Here is a 15,818-nt window from a genome sequence, read left to right as displayed (position 1 = left end):
GAAATACTGACATTACCAAGACATTTCAACCATTTATGGGGAGAAAGGGGCAGCATATTTGTCCACAGAATTATCTCTAAAAGCACAAGTTCTATGGTTGCCAACCTTGACTTCAAGAAGAACAATTTATCAAGTTACCAATGTTCGATTTAAAAAATACATACATACACATATACATGTGATTGGTCATATTATTCCCATTACAAATGCATAGATCTGTGTTCCCATAAAGTAATCTCTTATGTGACTTTGGCTTGGGATGCACCAATCAGTTCTGGAGGGACTGATGAGATTTAACTTCTGAATCCTGAGTAACCTGACTTACATCATTCCCTATGTTCCTACACTCACCAATCAATGAATCAATAAACGTGTATTAAGCATTCATCATTTGTCAGACCACTCTGCTAAGTTCTAGAAATAGAAAGAAAATAACAACGAAAAGCCCTCTCAAAAAGAGCAGATATAATTGGTTATGTACAAGATAAATATAAACTCATGTAAGGTATTTCCTAGAGGGGGAACCTGGGAACAAGCCTCCTGTAGAAAACAATTGCATCTTGAAGCTGGGGTTCTAAAAGATGGAGGAAAGGAAAGAGAATATTTGAAGCACTACCAGCTAGGTGTTTGTTCACTGGCAAGATACTAAGCCTCACCAAACTTGATTTTCACAACCCCATGGCTGTGAAACTTAAATGACTACATTTCATGAAGACAAGGACCATGTCTTTTTTTTAAAGTATGACATTAATTTTATTTATTTAAGGCAGTGAGATTAAGAGTTACTTGCCCAAGGTCACACAGCTAGGCAATTATTAAGTGTCTGAGGTCAGATTTGAACTCAGATCCTCTTAGTTCCAAGACCCATGCTCTATCCACTATGCCACCTTGCTGCCCAGAACCATATCTTATTTTTTTAGACATTTTTGCAAGGCAGATGGGGTTAAGTGTCTTGCCCAAGGCCACTCAGCTAGGTAATTATTAAGTGTCTGAGGCTGGATTTGAACTCAGGTACTCCTGACTCCAGGGCTGGTGCTCTATCCACTGTGCCACCTAGTCACCCCCAGAGCCATATCTTATATAAATTCTATATCCTCAACACCCAGTGTAATATTTTACATACATTAGGTATTTAATAAATGTATGCTGGATGACTGGATAGCTGAGGTGTAGATTAGTGCTTGTAACCCCAATCCCCACCATGAGGACCAACCTGAGAGGCCAAGCTACTCCCTTCAAGATCAACAGTAATATTAGTACTTCAATGGATAGATAGATCAATCGTTTATTAAATATCAACTATGTACCAAGCATTAATCCAGGATCTGGAAATCTAAAATCAAACAATTTCCGCCCTTGCATTTTATCATATGTAGTACTGTGGTGGGATTCAAATAAATTAATAACTGGTTGGCCCAACTCAACATAAAACCAAGTATCAGTTCTGTTAAATCAGTGCAAACTGGCAGAATCCTGCCACTAGGTAAGAATTCTGATTACAAGTACCATTTTAACAACTGGTTCACCGAGCTCAACATAAAATTAGGTACTGGTTCTACCACCACGGATCTTATGGAAAGTGTGTTGTATAGATAGTAATAGTAGTAGAGGAGTGATAATAGTGGTATCTATTCCATCAAATAATTTTGATTCTATCAACATTCTATCCAAGAATTTCCCCCAAATAATCTAGCATTGCTCAAAGTGTCCTAAATATATTTTAAGTTTGTTTTATTATAATAGTAGATATACAAAGAAACTGGAAGAAGCTGCTAAATAACTTTCCCTACAGAATTTTTAAGAAATAACATAGGTTGGGGAGGCTAGGTGGTGCAGTGAACAGAGCACCGGCCCTGGAGTCAGGAATACCTGGTTCAAATCTGACCTCAGACACTTAATAATTACCTAGCCATGTGGCCTTGGGCAAGCTGCTTAACCCCATTGCCTTGAAAAATCTAAAAAAAATAAATAAATAATGTAGGTTGGGGACAGCTAGGTGGTGCCCTGGAGTCAGGAGCACCTGAGTTCAAATCCGACCTCAGACACTTAATAATTACCTAGCTGTGTGGCCTTGGGCAAGTCACTTAACCCCATTTGCCTTGCAAAAAAACCCAATCTTAAAAAAGTAACCTCAGACACTTGGCACTTAGTAAATGATCGGGACAAGTCCCTTAACTCCTCTGCCCCACAAAAACAAACAAGCAAAAAAGAAATAGTGTAGGTTTCCAGGGAGTTGGAACAATATGAAAAATAAGACACATTTTTGGATGTGACCGACGTGAGAATTTGTTTTCAGGTTTTTGTTTTTCTTTTCTTTTCTTTTTTTTTCCCAGAGAGTATTAAGTGGGAGGTAGAGAAAATAAGGTACTTGTCAATGGGGCAACAAAAACAAAATAAAATTTGGAATGAAGAAATACTGTCTCCTTTTTTTGTGATGGCTTTGATCTGGTCCAGTGTGGAGGAGTGGTCACTGAGGCTTCCTTGGAGCTTTGAGCTTCTCTAATATGAGTCTTAAAAACCTAAGGAGAACTCTTTAGCCCTCGAGTTCTAGTCTTGTCATTTATTACTACTATGCGGCAATATTCTGGTAGAAAGCCAATAAATCATTTGGACGGGAAGTGGCTGGAGGCAGGATTAATTTCATTATCATCCTTAAGCAGATAGGTGTCTAGCATGGCCGCTGTCTTCAGTGAAGACCGATTCTCTATCTCCCCTGACAAGTCTTCTCCTTGCCTCGCTGACAGCTCGAACAGTTCTTCATTTTCCCTGCTCCAGTCGCTTGTTCTGTCTTTCTCAATTAACGAAAATAAGCAGAATAGGCCTCTTTCCTACAGTGCCTGTGCCCATTAGGACATCATTACCACGCCAGGAGGAGAGACTCACTGATGCTGGCATCACCCTCATGGTCACAGCTGCACAGGTCAAACAAATCAATCAAAAACAAAGGAGCCAGGCATTTCTCAGTAGGCTGGGCCTCTTGACTTCCAGACACACCAGCTAGCTGCTGTCTGGGCCCGAGGGACAGAAGCAGACTCTTAAGGAAACTGAACAACAAACTTCACCCTGGATATTGTGTGACCCTTGCCAAAGTGAATCCCTCGCTCTCTCTGATAAATGAAGGAAATACTACCTATATCCAGCAACATTTGTTTAGAATCTTTGACCTAGGAGAAGGCAACCAAACACAGCGACCAATTTCTTAGCCAGGTAAGCCAGTCTGCGAAGTGATTCAAATCCCCCAACAAAATGGTACCTATCAGAAAGTAATTCAGATATCCAGAAAAGCTGGAATATGTGAATATAAATTTTATTTCCATAAAATCCCTTAAATGAATTTAATGATGTAACCTATAAAAATACCTTTTATAGGCCCATTTGATCTAATGAATTAAAAAGTAAGGCAGGCATGGAGGAAAGAGTGTAGCTCTAGGGATTCAGGAGAACCTGGGTTTTAGTCTTGGTTCTGCCACTAATTATTAATATCATCATATTTCCCCCTCTCTGCTTAATTCCTTTATCTGCAAAGATGGGGGGGGCGGGAAACAGGACAATCTTGAGAGACCCATTATAGAAAATGCCATTTACATCCAGAGAAAATACAACAGAGTCTGAATGCAGAGCAAGGCATACTATGTTCACTTTTTAAAACTTTTTTTCTTTCTCATGTTTTTCTTTCCCCTTAGCTCTAATTCCTCTTTTACAACATGACAATTGTACATGTAAAACTTTCACCAGATTGTTTGTTACCATGGAGAAGGGGTAAAGAAGGAACGGTGGTAGAAAAATGTGGAACTTATTAACTTGCAAATGAATGAATGTTAAAAACTACCTTGCATGTAAATGGAAAAAAAAAAGAGGGTGCTGGACTTTAAAGATCACCTTTAAGCTTCCTCCCAGCATTAACATTCTATATTTCTTTAGTAGTTCTCTGAGCTGTTGTCTTTTCCATCCCTTTTAGAATGCAAGTTTTTGCCTGTGAATTGCTCCAATCATTCTGGAAAGTAATTTGGAACTGGAACCCCAAAGTGACTAAAAAAAGGACTTCCCTTCAGCCTTGCCCCAAAGAGATTCACAAAGGAGGGAAAGGAACATATGTACAAAAATATTTATATGGGCCCTTCTGTTGAAGCAAAGAGCTGGAAACAAAGTGAGTGCCCCTTAATTGCAATATGGTATGTGAATACAGTGGAATGTTATGGCGCTCCAACGATGTTAGAGAAACCCTTGAAGATGTGTGTGAACAGAGTAAAGAGAACCAACAGAACAATTTATAATGATAACATTGTAAAGAACAACAGCTGAGGAGGACATAAAAACTCTAATCAATGCAATGATCCACAATGACTCCAAGTGATGGGTAACCATCTCTCTTAATACAGAGGTAATGGCCTAGAGGTACAGAATGAGACATCTAGTGTCAAGCAAAATGGTAGCATGGTCAATGAGTGGAATGTTTTTGGCTAGCTAACTTATAACAGTGAAGGACATTTTTTGCATCTGGGGAGTGAGAGTGATATAAAAAAATAGAAACATTGATGGGGAAAAAAAACCCAGAAAAGAGGAAAAGGAGTTCAGGCGTCATGTAGGGAAGTGTTGGAACTACCAATTTAAAATTAATATATATTTTTAAATGAGCTGTATGCAATAGAAAGTCATACTTTATATGCAAACTTTGAAAAATGTTTGCTATTGTGAGGTTTGTAATAATAAAAATAATTTTAAAAAGAATATAAGTTCTTTTATAAAGACAGGGACCATTTTGGTGTCCTCCAGAACATAGAACAATGCCTAGAACGTGGTAGGCATTTGTTGCTAGATTAAGATAGAAGTCCCTGGCTGAACTTGAGTTCAGCACTGATGGAGAAGGATCATGGATGAGGAAAAATGAAGAATCGTGTGTGTGTGTGTGTGTGTGTGTGTGTGTGTGTGTGTGTCTGTGTATGTGTGTGTGTATGTGTGGAGCTTCCTTCAAGTTTTAAACTGATTCCACTGTGCCTCAGTTTCTCCAACTGTAATGTGAGAAACATGACACTTGCTCTGAGTTTGAAGAGAGAATAACATAGGACAATGAATGGAGAATGCCTCTGATGTCCAAATGCCACTGGAGTAAATGGAAGCCAGAACCATTCTTACCTCATAATGGCCAATGGTGTTAAGCTTGGTTATTCCATCCTCCAGAATCACGGAAGAGCTGTCTATGTCTAAGAGTTCCTTCTGCCGTGTCCCCAGCTGAAGCTCTGAAAAAAACAAAAATCATTTTTCCCCTTCTTTCAAGACTGCAAATGAGAAGAACCATTCACGTGAAAAATGACCCTCTCATTTTCAAGTTTTATTTATGATCAAATAAAACTGAAGCAAAAACGTGAAAAACATCCATTTGAAGACAAGAGAATTAGCCTGGTTGGCACAAAACGACTCTTACAACTCCCTCTTTTGAGGTGACATTTATCACAGCCTTTGAGCTGGGGAATGAAAAAATGTCATTTCAGGTCCTGGGGATCTCTGAAGGAAATCAAGACCTCAGGAATGTTCCTGTATACCTGCCAATAACTTAAACACACACCCTGAGACCACTTAGGAAAAAAAGTGGGGTTCCACTTTCTGAACCTGAGCTGGGGTGTGATTTATGGAGAACTGTGCTAGATCATTTCCATTTTTTTTAGGGGAGGCTCAGTCAGAGTTTAGAATATTAACAGGTTTGCAAAAATTTGTCCAAATTGACGAGTGGGGACCCTCCCCTTCCTGGTCACACTTCTAATGAGATAGAGTGGAAAGAAATAGAGCAGGGGTTCTTAACATAAGGTCTGAGGACCCCAAGAGTCCATGAACTTAACTGGGATGGGGAAAAAATGACCTTTATTTTCACTATTGTTGATTTCTTTTGTAATTGGAAATCTTTTGTCTTATGCATTTAAAGACATCATTCTGAGAACGACTCCTCTAGACACAATATTTGATTTAGAAGCACTTAATCTTGAATCCAAACTTCAGACTCTTCTTCTGGGACTGTGGGCATCTCTACGTCTTACTTTCCTTATCTGTAAAAGAGGGATGTGGACTAGAAGGCTGCTGAAGTCCCTCCCATTTCTATATCTATGCATCTATGACCCCATGTTAGGAGAACAAAAACATCTGGTTATGGCAAGCATATACATTACATTGACTGCCCAGATCTTAATGCATCCACCTGTGATTCCCTCCAGATCCAAACTCCCTAGCTGTGTTGTTCTACCCTATGAGAATGTGAACACTTACATCACAGTAATTTACAGCTTTATGTACTGAAAAAACTCATTTTAATTGAATAAGTTTGGGTAAAAAAATAAATGAAAGAATGTAAGTTACTTGAGGTCAGGGACAATTTTTTTCTTATTTTTATCTGTGGCACTTAACTCATCACCTAGCACACATTCATTCATTCACTGATGGAGCTGTAAAGATACTAGCTTTATACGATGTGTGCTATGAGTTTGTGGTGGTTGTTGTCAGGTATTTGTGGGATCATTGGTATTCAACACCTTCATTTGACAGATGAAGAAACTGAGGCATAGAGATGGTAAATGAATTATCCAGAGTCAAGGAGCCAGTATGTGTCAGAGTCAGGACTCGGACCCAGGTATACCTGTGAGTGGGTGGGTTTTGTAGGTCATTTTCCCCTATTAGATTATAAGCTCCAGAACCAGAAAAACACTGCCCACCCTAACAGCAACACGGGGGCAATGATCAACCCTGATGGACTTGCTCGTTCCATCAGTGCAACAATCGGGGACAATTTGGGGCTGTCTGCGATGGAGAATACCATCTGTATCCAGAGAAAGAATTGTGGAGTTTGAACAAAGACCAAGGACTATTAGCTTTAATTTAGGAAAAAACCCGATATCTTATTGTCTGATCTTTCTTATCTCTTATACTTTATGTCTCTTCCTTAAGGATATGATTTCTCTCTCATCACATTCCATTTTAATCACTGTAGATCATGGAAACAATGTAAAGACTGGCAAATTGCCTTCTGTGGGGAGTGGGGGGGAGGGAACTAAGATTAGGGGGAAAATTTTAAAACTCAAAATAAATAAAATCTTTGAAAAAAGATTATAAGCTCCTTGAGGGCAGGGACTGTCTTTGTTTTATCTGTGTTTCTATCTCACAGTGTCTGACACAGAGTGGATCTTAATAAGGGTTTATTAACTGACACATTGATTCTAATAGGTATCCACACTTGAGTAGTAAATGTCTAAATATGTATATTAATAGATATACATTAATAGATATATTGCCTCTCTCACTGTCAGATTTGTTTGATCTCCCCTGCTTTCTTTCAGCCAGGATCCACAAGTGAATGTTATTTTTTATGGATTTGCTCAAGCTACCTAGGCTTCTCAGCAATCTCCATGACTAGGCTTGTGACTAATCTTGTCATCTGTCATGTAACTTGGAGGTTTTTTTTTTAGTATAGTCTGCTTAGCAAAGCACTAGAGTTCTATCTGAAAGAAGAGATGAAAGTTGGTACCCACTTGAGGCTGTGATTTCTTGGCCTCCCTTCCTCTCTCCCCCATTATCCAATATCTCCTTGAAAATCCTCTGGCAGTCTCTGAGGGATTACCACACAGAGATGAACTTAAAAATGTTTATGAACATTTGAGGGAAGTAGGTCCTGGTTACTTTGTTCACACATATGTTCCTGATTTCAGTGTACCAATAAGAGCCCCAAAATGAATTCACAGCAGATGCTACTTTATGTAGGAGGAAGGCAGAGAAGATACTTAATGCTGTATGCGATTAACCAAAAAAAAAAAAAAGAAGAAAAAAAAGAAAACAGAACCAAGAATGCCCTTCCCTAGCACAGTAGCACAGTGGTGCTAACTGGGTAGAGCTGAGACACCCACTAATGATGGCTCAGCCCCCATTGTCACAACAGACCCAGCAGAGACCCAAAATACCTAGAGAGTGTGCTGGGCTCTTACTATTTGTATTTTTCAATGCAAATCAAATGCAATGTCACTAAAACATACTTAAGAACCTGAAATATAGAGACTATTTAATAAAAAAAATCTCTTCATCCTATGTGTCTCCAAAAAAAAGGAATAATTAGCTTATTCTTGCTTTCAGTCAACCCTTCTTCACAACAATGCATGTTTTGGAAAAGAATGCTTTGTGAAATAGGAGAGGAAGGGATACGACTCCTCTGTTCTCCCCGCTTTATCTTACCCAGGCCAATTTCATTGATCTGGAGCCCATACAGAGAGCCGTTCTTGCTTAAAAACGCTTGGAAGATCTTCTCCTTGGCTTGTCCTATAGTATCACAGTCTAGGACGTTGACGGCAATACTCCGGCAGACATCGGCACTCTCGTTCTCTGGGATTTTTTCAAACACGGCATTGAGGGCCTGTAAGGATGCAAACACCATATTTCAAAGCCTATTGGATAATTGAATTCATAAGTGAAACAAACCTTTGTAATTCCCAGCAATACCTTTGACAGCCTATTAGCAAACACTATATCACACTGCATTATCATTAATCTTTTTTTCCCATAATTTGTTCTATTCAAGGATAAAGGTAAGAAAGCAAAACAAAAAAAAATGTGGAATCACTGCAGATCAGGTCTATTCGAAAGGAAAATATGTTCACATAAATATTTTAAATTTTAAATATTTTTAAATATTTTAAATATTTATTTTAAATAAATATTTTAAAATTATGCCATATCAACCTCAAAAATGGTGGGGAGGGAAATTTTCACAGTCAATTTGAGAAAGCTAGCAACTATTTTTTGCCCTCCCCACTCCCTTTTCTTAAAGAGACTATGGCCACATATTCCCTTCATGGTGTTGAGTTGAGTGACTGGAAAGGTTGGGAAGTCACTGTATTGAGCAAACAGAAGGCTCTGCAGGCACTGTTCATTACAAATAGAGGAATCATACTCTTTCCACCCAAGAATTGTGTTGTTGATCTGTTATTTCAGTTGTATCTGACTCTTTGTGACCCAACTTGAGGTTTTCTTGGCAAAGATACTGGAGTGGTCTGCCATTTCCTTCTCTAGCTCATTTGACAGATGAGGAAACTGAGGCATACAAGGTGAAGTGACTTGCCCAGTGTCATACAGCTAGGAAGCATACAAGGTCAGATTTGAACACAGGAAGAGGAGTCTTTCTAACTCCAGGCCCAGCACTCTATCCACAATGACACCAAGACTTGTTTTCACAGAATGTCTCATGGAAATCCTAAGGATCCTAATTCTATGACCATGTCACTTCCCTATTCAATAGTTAATCAAAAGCATTATTGTGCTAAGTTCTGGGGATATAATGAAAGGTAAAAAAATAGAAGGAAAAAATACTCCCCAAATTTAAGGAATTCCCTGGGGGGAAGTAGGGGAGGTAGAAATAGGCAAATAACATACAAACACTTTTGTACTAATTAGAGATAGGCTAAAAAGGAGCTATCAGGAAATTACATTATCACATTCAGGATCAAATATAAAACACTGTGTTAAAAGGATATAAGATCGTCTATTAAAGCTTAAAGACTTTTGGGACAACCTGTTTTTGTTTTTATTGTTGCTCATCCTCTCCACCATTGCAACGTAAGTTCCTCGAGAGTGGGGACTGACTATTCCTCTTGTCTTCTAATCCCCAGCTAAGGACAGCAACTGGCCCAGACAGCATTTAGTAAATACTTATTGTGAGCCCAAGAGTGCAGCAGGAGTCAGGAAGACCTGAGTTCAAATCCAGCTTTAGAGACTTACTTAGATGTGTGACTCTGGGCAAATCACCTTAACATTGTTCCCTCAGTTTCCTCTTCTGCAAAATGAGCTGGAGAAGGAACTGGAAAACTACTTCAGCATCAGATTGGGTCATGAAGGGGTCCCAAAAGAGGTGGACTGAAACAACAGCAAATGGGACAGATCCTAACTAGGGACCCGGGGAATGTCACTCTAAGACTGTAAGTCACAGAATAGGATCAATCTGTATTGGTGGAGGGAATTCCTCTCCTAGAATTCTCTACACTGCTAACATCACAGATCTGGACAAAAGAGAGAAAAAAATAATTGTACTTTAAATTCTTATGGGGGGGAAAAAGCAACCCGAAGTAGGCCTGCAAAGCCCTTTATCTCATTTTATCCTCATTACATCCCTGGGCAGCAGAACTAGCCAAACAAGAATTTATCTCCTGGAAGTCCTGAGGGGGAATTGGTTTGGTGAATAGATAAAGAATACTTTATAATAATCCTATCAGAATCCTAGAGCTGGAAGGATTTTTGGGTCCAAAAAAAAGATATTTTCGCAGAATGGACTTGGAAGGGATGCTAAAGGTCATTGAGTTTAAATCCCATCCTTTCACAGATGAGGAAACTGAGTCCCACAGAAGTGAAGTGATTTAAGTTAATTAAGCCCAGGGCCAAGGGGGCAGCTGGGTAGCACAGTAGACAGAGGGCGTGGCCTAGAGTCAGGAAGATTCCCCTTGATGAGTTCAATTCTGGTTTTACACACTTATTAGGTAGATGACCTTGGGAAAATCATTTCACCCTATTTGTTTCAGATTCCTCATCTGTCAAATGAGCTGGAGAAGGAACTGGTGAACTACCCTTTGAACTATCTTTGCTAAGAAATCACCAATTGGGTCACAAAGAGTCTAAAACAAATTTTATTCTTGCGTCCTATATTAGTTCTGTGAAACACTTGGGTTACGAAGATTTTTCTGAGCCCCAAACCTTGAGCCACCCCCTTAATTTAACAAAGAAAAGCAAAGAGGTACATATGATCACCCAGGTCCCTTTTGGCTTAGAAATCTATGACTCTACTGGTTTCCAACACTAGGTTTCCTATGGCAAAATGCCCCTAGACTTCTTTGCACTAGCTCCTTCCTATCTCCCCACATCACGATCTCGTGATCTCCCCCTCCCCCAGAGATCACCAGCTTAATTGCAGGCTACTGCCTCAGAGCTTCCATCAATGAATTGCTAAGATCATGATTCATCCCAGGCTCCATAATGGCATCCAATATTAGGTCCTAAACATGAAGCTCTCTGGTCCTAAGCCATGTTAGTTCTTCCATGGACTCTCAATGTGGCTTCATGGATGTCTCTTCCAATTTCAGGAACTTGATCTCCCTTTGGACAAATTGGAAGTAATGATGGCACAGCTATCTCGAAGGGCTTTCCAAAGATAAAAATGAATATAAATTACCTATTCAGGTCAGAGTCTTAGTGATCATAGCTTCTTTAAACGGTCTTAAAGCTATTTTAAAAAATAACAAAAACATTCTGTTAGCTCCTAACGGGCATGATTGCCTTAGATCACACATGTCTTTGTAAGCAATAAATGTCCTCTTCAAAAATCAAACCAAAAAAAAACCACTTAATAGTTTGTAAAATAATGTACAGTTTCTTCAGCTTACTGGGTAGGGGAAAAAGGGGGGGAGATGACATTTGTTCAAGTCCCCAGGGAGTATTGAGAGTAAATTCAGACACAAATTGATTTGTGTTCATTTTTATGCTACTAACACAGAGTTCAAACAGCAATTCCTTTCAGCATAATTATATCAAAAGAGGCAGGGATTGGGGTGAGTGGGTTGGAAAAAGACAAAGAAAAAGATTCTGGATGAAGTCAAAAGATCAGACAGAGCCTTGAAACTGGAATGGACCATAGGGACTAGGAGTCCAACTCCCTCCTTTAATACAGGCACAAAAACTGCCTCAAGGTCATTCCGTGTGGATTTTGATTCAGGCAGGATTTGAATCCAGTTCTTCCTGACCCTAAGCTCTAGCCACTACAGAAAACTACTTTTCAAAGTAGGTTTGAATTCTGTTTCTGCCACCTATTATCTGTGGGATCATGGTCAATGTTTTTCCCCAGCTAAGCCTGATTTTCCTCATCTCTAAAATGAAGGAGATAGGGTCAATGACCTCTATAATAACTTCAACTTTTAAATCAATGATTTCTAAGTCTTCTTCTGGTCCTGAGAGAATTTGGGGTTTTTTCCCTCTGCTTTTTAAAAACTCACCATCTCCCCTAGAAAAAAAGGAAAACCTTGGTGAGAGGCTTAAACTGTTGTGATTTTTTTTCCTGTGCATTTCTTTCACTCAGTGAGATTCTTAAACCTTTTTCTGGATCATGGAGCCCTTTGGATATTGAGTAAATCCTATTGGGCAGGGGCAGCTAGGTGGTGCAGTGGATAAAGCACTGGCCCTGGAGTCAGGAGTACCTGGGTTCAAATCCAGCCTCAGACACTTAATAATTACCTAGCTGTGTGGCCTTGGGCAAGTCACTTTAACCCATATGCCTTGCCAAAAAAAACCTAAAAAAAAGTCCTATTGGACCCTTTCTTAGGATAATGCTTTTAAATGACTAATGATAAATCTTACTTAGAGGCTGGTAAAAATAATAGCTGTTGTTGCTTTTTCCTACCCAAGTTCACAGATCTCCTAAAATCTATCCATGGACCCCAAGAGCAGAACCTCTCTGATCATTGCTCCGAGTTCATTTTCCATCGGCCATTCCCTCACTCCCATTCTTCCTAATCTCTCCCTACTTCACCAACCTCCCCCTCTGAGCTCCTGCTCCAGAGAATTCAACATGCTTTCATCTTTAGCCTTTTCCTTACCTTCTCCTTTCATCTTTTGGTATCACCAAGACCTGGCTCCCTATGGATAACATAGCTTTCTCGGCTGCTCTTTCCGAAATTTTTGCTTTTTGACAGACTCACTGGTCTGTCGTGGGGGAGTTGTACCACTCCTTGTTCCCCATGATCATTTCCAGATCCTTCTTCTACTGCCCATCACTCAGTAATCTCTACTTCTTTGATCCTCAATACATGTTTATTGTGGAATCAAGATTCTGGTAGTTGCTCTCTGCAGACCTCCAGAACAACCTCTTTCCTTGCTTTGAAGTCAGACATGTCTCTTTCCTAACTCCTGCCATCATACTAGAGGATTTCAACACACATTGATTCCCTCAAATAGCTTAACCTCTCAATCTCTCATTTTCCAATACCTATTCCTTCATCCTACTACAGAGACAGCCATAGCCTCCATCTTGCCATTACCCACATATGGTCGGAAACTCCTTTATCTAATCAAAATCTGTTAACGTTCTTCTTCTGACTCTGCCTTGCAACTCCAAACCCTGTTCTTTGTCCTCCCAATGACCTATTCCTTGATCCCTTAGTCCTGTTTGAGGTCATCACACCTTCACTGGCTATTCTCTTCCCCATCTTGATATCTTGATGAACCAGTTCAATTCTACACTGTCCATTTCTTTCTTTTTCTTCTCCCTTTAACCTATGGTAGACCTTATCCTTGGATTACCCCCACCATCTGCTTCTGTTTCATTCCTACTGCTGCTAAACCAAATTGGGAAAAATCATGAAACTGTGCTGATTGGTTTATTATAATTTATTAATATTACAAGCTATTGTACATAATCTCAATTGATTTCTCCCTACAGCAAGGCAATCTTTCCATACCTCCAAAATTGATTTCACTAACTTGCTCACCATTTTGGTGTTTACAAACTTTTTCATCTACCTGAAAATTTCCCAAAATCTCCTATCTACATTCCTTCAGGCCAAGAGCCTTGAATTGTTTTTCATTAAAATACTGAGGGCATTCTGAGAAAGCACATCACATAGAAGCCTCCTGCTACTATCTCCATAGATGCCACACATGAAGGAGTGGTCCTTCTTTCCAGTGAATCTTTCTCCTCTACATACCAATGACCCAATCCATCCCATTTGGGGCAGCAGATTGTCCCCTCTGTCATTCCTTTGCTCTCACTAATATTCAACCTCTCTCTATCTACTGGCTCCTTTCCCACTGCCTCCAAAATTGCCCACATCTCCACTATCCTCAGAAAACCTTCATTCCATTTCTGCTGTCTTGTGATATCTCTCCTTCCTTTTTGGACCAAACTCCTTGAGAAGACCTCTACAACAGATTCTTTTACTCCCTCTCTTCTCACTCTCTTCCTTATTATTCTCTAGTCTGGTTTCTGACCTCATCATTAAACTAAAACTGTTCTCTCACCAAAGTACTGCTGATATCTTATTTGCCAAATATAACGGCTTTTTCTCAGTCCTTCTAGATTTCTCTTTGACACTGTAGATCACCCTCTTTTACCTTGATAACTCTCTTCTCTTTAGGTTTTCATGGCATTGTCCTTTCCTAGTTCTCCACCTTTCTGATCTCTTCTCTGTCTCCTCTGGGAGCTCTTCATCCACATCATCACTGCTGACAGCGGGAGCCCCCAGACCTCCGTCCTGGGCCCTCTTCTCTCTCAGTTGGCGAGCTCATCGGTCCTCATGAGTTTCTATGCACTTCAGTTTCTGTTCCACTTGTCTAGACCTAACCTCTCTCCTGACCTCTAGTCTCATATCTCTGTTGGCAGTTGTTGGACATTTCTATGTCTAGATGTTAGACATCTTGAACTGGATGTCTCATAGGTATCTAAAATTCAACATGTCCAAAACTGAATTCATTATGTTTCCCCCAAATCTTTCTTTCTCCTAAATGCCCCTCTTTTGGTCCAAAGCACCATCATCCTTCTCCTCTTCCAGACTCACAACCTTGCTGTCATCTTCATCTCCTTACTTTCTCCCATCTCCTACCCCAAACATCCAATCTATCTGTAGCCAAGGTTTGTTGTTTCTACCTTTATGACATCTCTCATCTATATATCTATATCTATATCATCTATATCTATATCTATATCTATATAGATATTTCCTCTTTTCTCCTTTGATACTGCCATGACCCTGGTTCAAGCCCTTATCACTTCACCCATGGACTATTTCAATAGCCTACTGATTGATCTTGATGCCTTACTTCAATCCATCATCTACTAAGTTGTCAAATTGATTTTCCTAAAATGCAGATCTAACCAGTTTACCTCCTCCCCTAATTCAATAAACTCCATTGACTTTCTAATACCTCCAAGACCAAATATAAAATACTATGTTTGGCTTCCAAAGCCTTTCATAATCTGCATCCTATCTGCACCATAGACACAACCACACCCCCATATCCTTTTATTGCCCTCTGAGACCCTACTCTCTCCAAATACTTGATGATTCAGTGACATTGTCTTTCGTGTTCCTTGCACAAAATACTCCATCTCCCAACATCATCAACTCACTGGCTGTCCACCATGTCCAGAATGCTCTTCTTCCTCATCTCAACCTCATGGCATCTTTCAATTCTCAGTACTGCAAGAAATCATTCCCAGTCCTCCTTAATTTTAGCACCTTCCCTCAGATCCTGCCCACAATTTATCCTGTCTGTAGCTTGTGTGCACGTAATTGTTTGCACATTGGCTCACTCATTAGACTTTGAGTTCCAAGAGAGCAGACACTATCCTTTGCCTTTCTTTGTATTCCCTGAGTTTACTTAGCACAGTCCTTGAAGGCACATAGTAGGTTCTTAATAAGTGAGAGATGATTAACAGATTCCCAAATAGGAAATTGCATGAACTGATTAATCAAAAAATTCACAAGTTTCAGGGGAAACCCTGTTTAACTGCTAGTGGCAGTCTTGATTTGCCTTTAGACTGAGCCCTGGTGTTGGGCTACAGGAAAAGGCCTTTGGGTATGGTTGTTTAGTATTTTTAGTCACAATCAGCTGTGACACTGACACCTCTGTTCTATTTCCACATCTCTTGTTTTTTGAGAAAATGTCCCAAGACAGTAGAGCATCATAGAGTAAAAAAAAGGTATCTGGGAATTTATCTTGAACCAAACTCAGTATCACTCTTTGAGTCCATTAGAACTCGGGTCTTCTTCACGTGAATGATTGCCACAACTTTCACTTTTGTTAAAGATCAGCAA

The 15,818-nt window shown here is 39.7% G+C and overlaps 1 protein-coding gene across 1 annotated transcript in view; it reads right to left on the bottom strand.

Annotated features, from left to right (window-relative positions):
- PLXNC1 (plexin C1) overlaps nt 1-15,818 on the bottom strand; it is a 235,661-nt gene that overhangs the window by 31,437 nt on the left and 188,406 nt on the right. Inside the window, exons 23-24 of the mRNA XM_074221066.1 lie at nt 8,206-8,383; nt 5,134-5,237 (exon numbers count right to left, since the gene is read on the bottom strand). Coding sequence (XP_074077167.1) covers nt 5,134-5,237; nt 8,206-8,383 — 282 coding nt within the window. The remainder of the gene's footprint in view (nt 1-5,133; nt 5,238-8,205; nt 8,384-15,818) is intronic.

This window comes from Macrotis lagotis, chromosome 2, assembly GCF_037893015.1.
Source record: "Macrotis lagotis isolate mMagLag1 chromosome 2, bilby.v1.9.chrom.fasta, whole genome shotgun sequence".
Taxonomy (NCBI): Eukaryota; Metazoa; Chordata; class Mammalia; order Peramelemorphia; family Peramelidae; genus Macrotis; species Macrotis lagotis.
The sequence above is the reverse complement of the archived record's forward strand: the minus strand, read 5'-3'. Positions and strand labels throughout refer to the sequence as shown.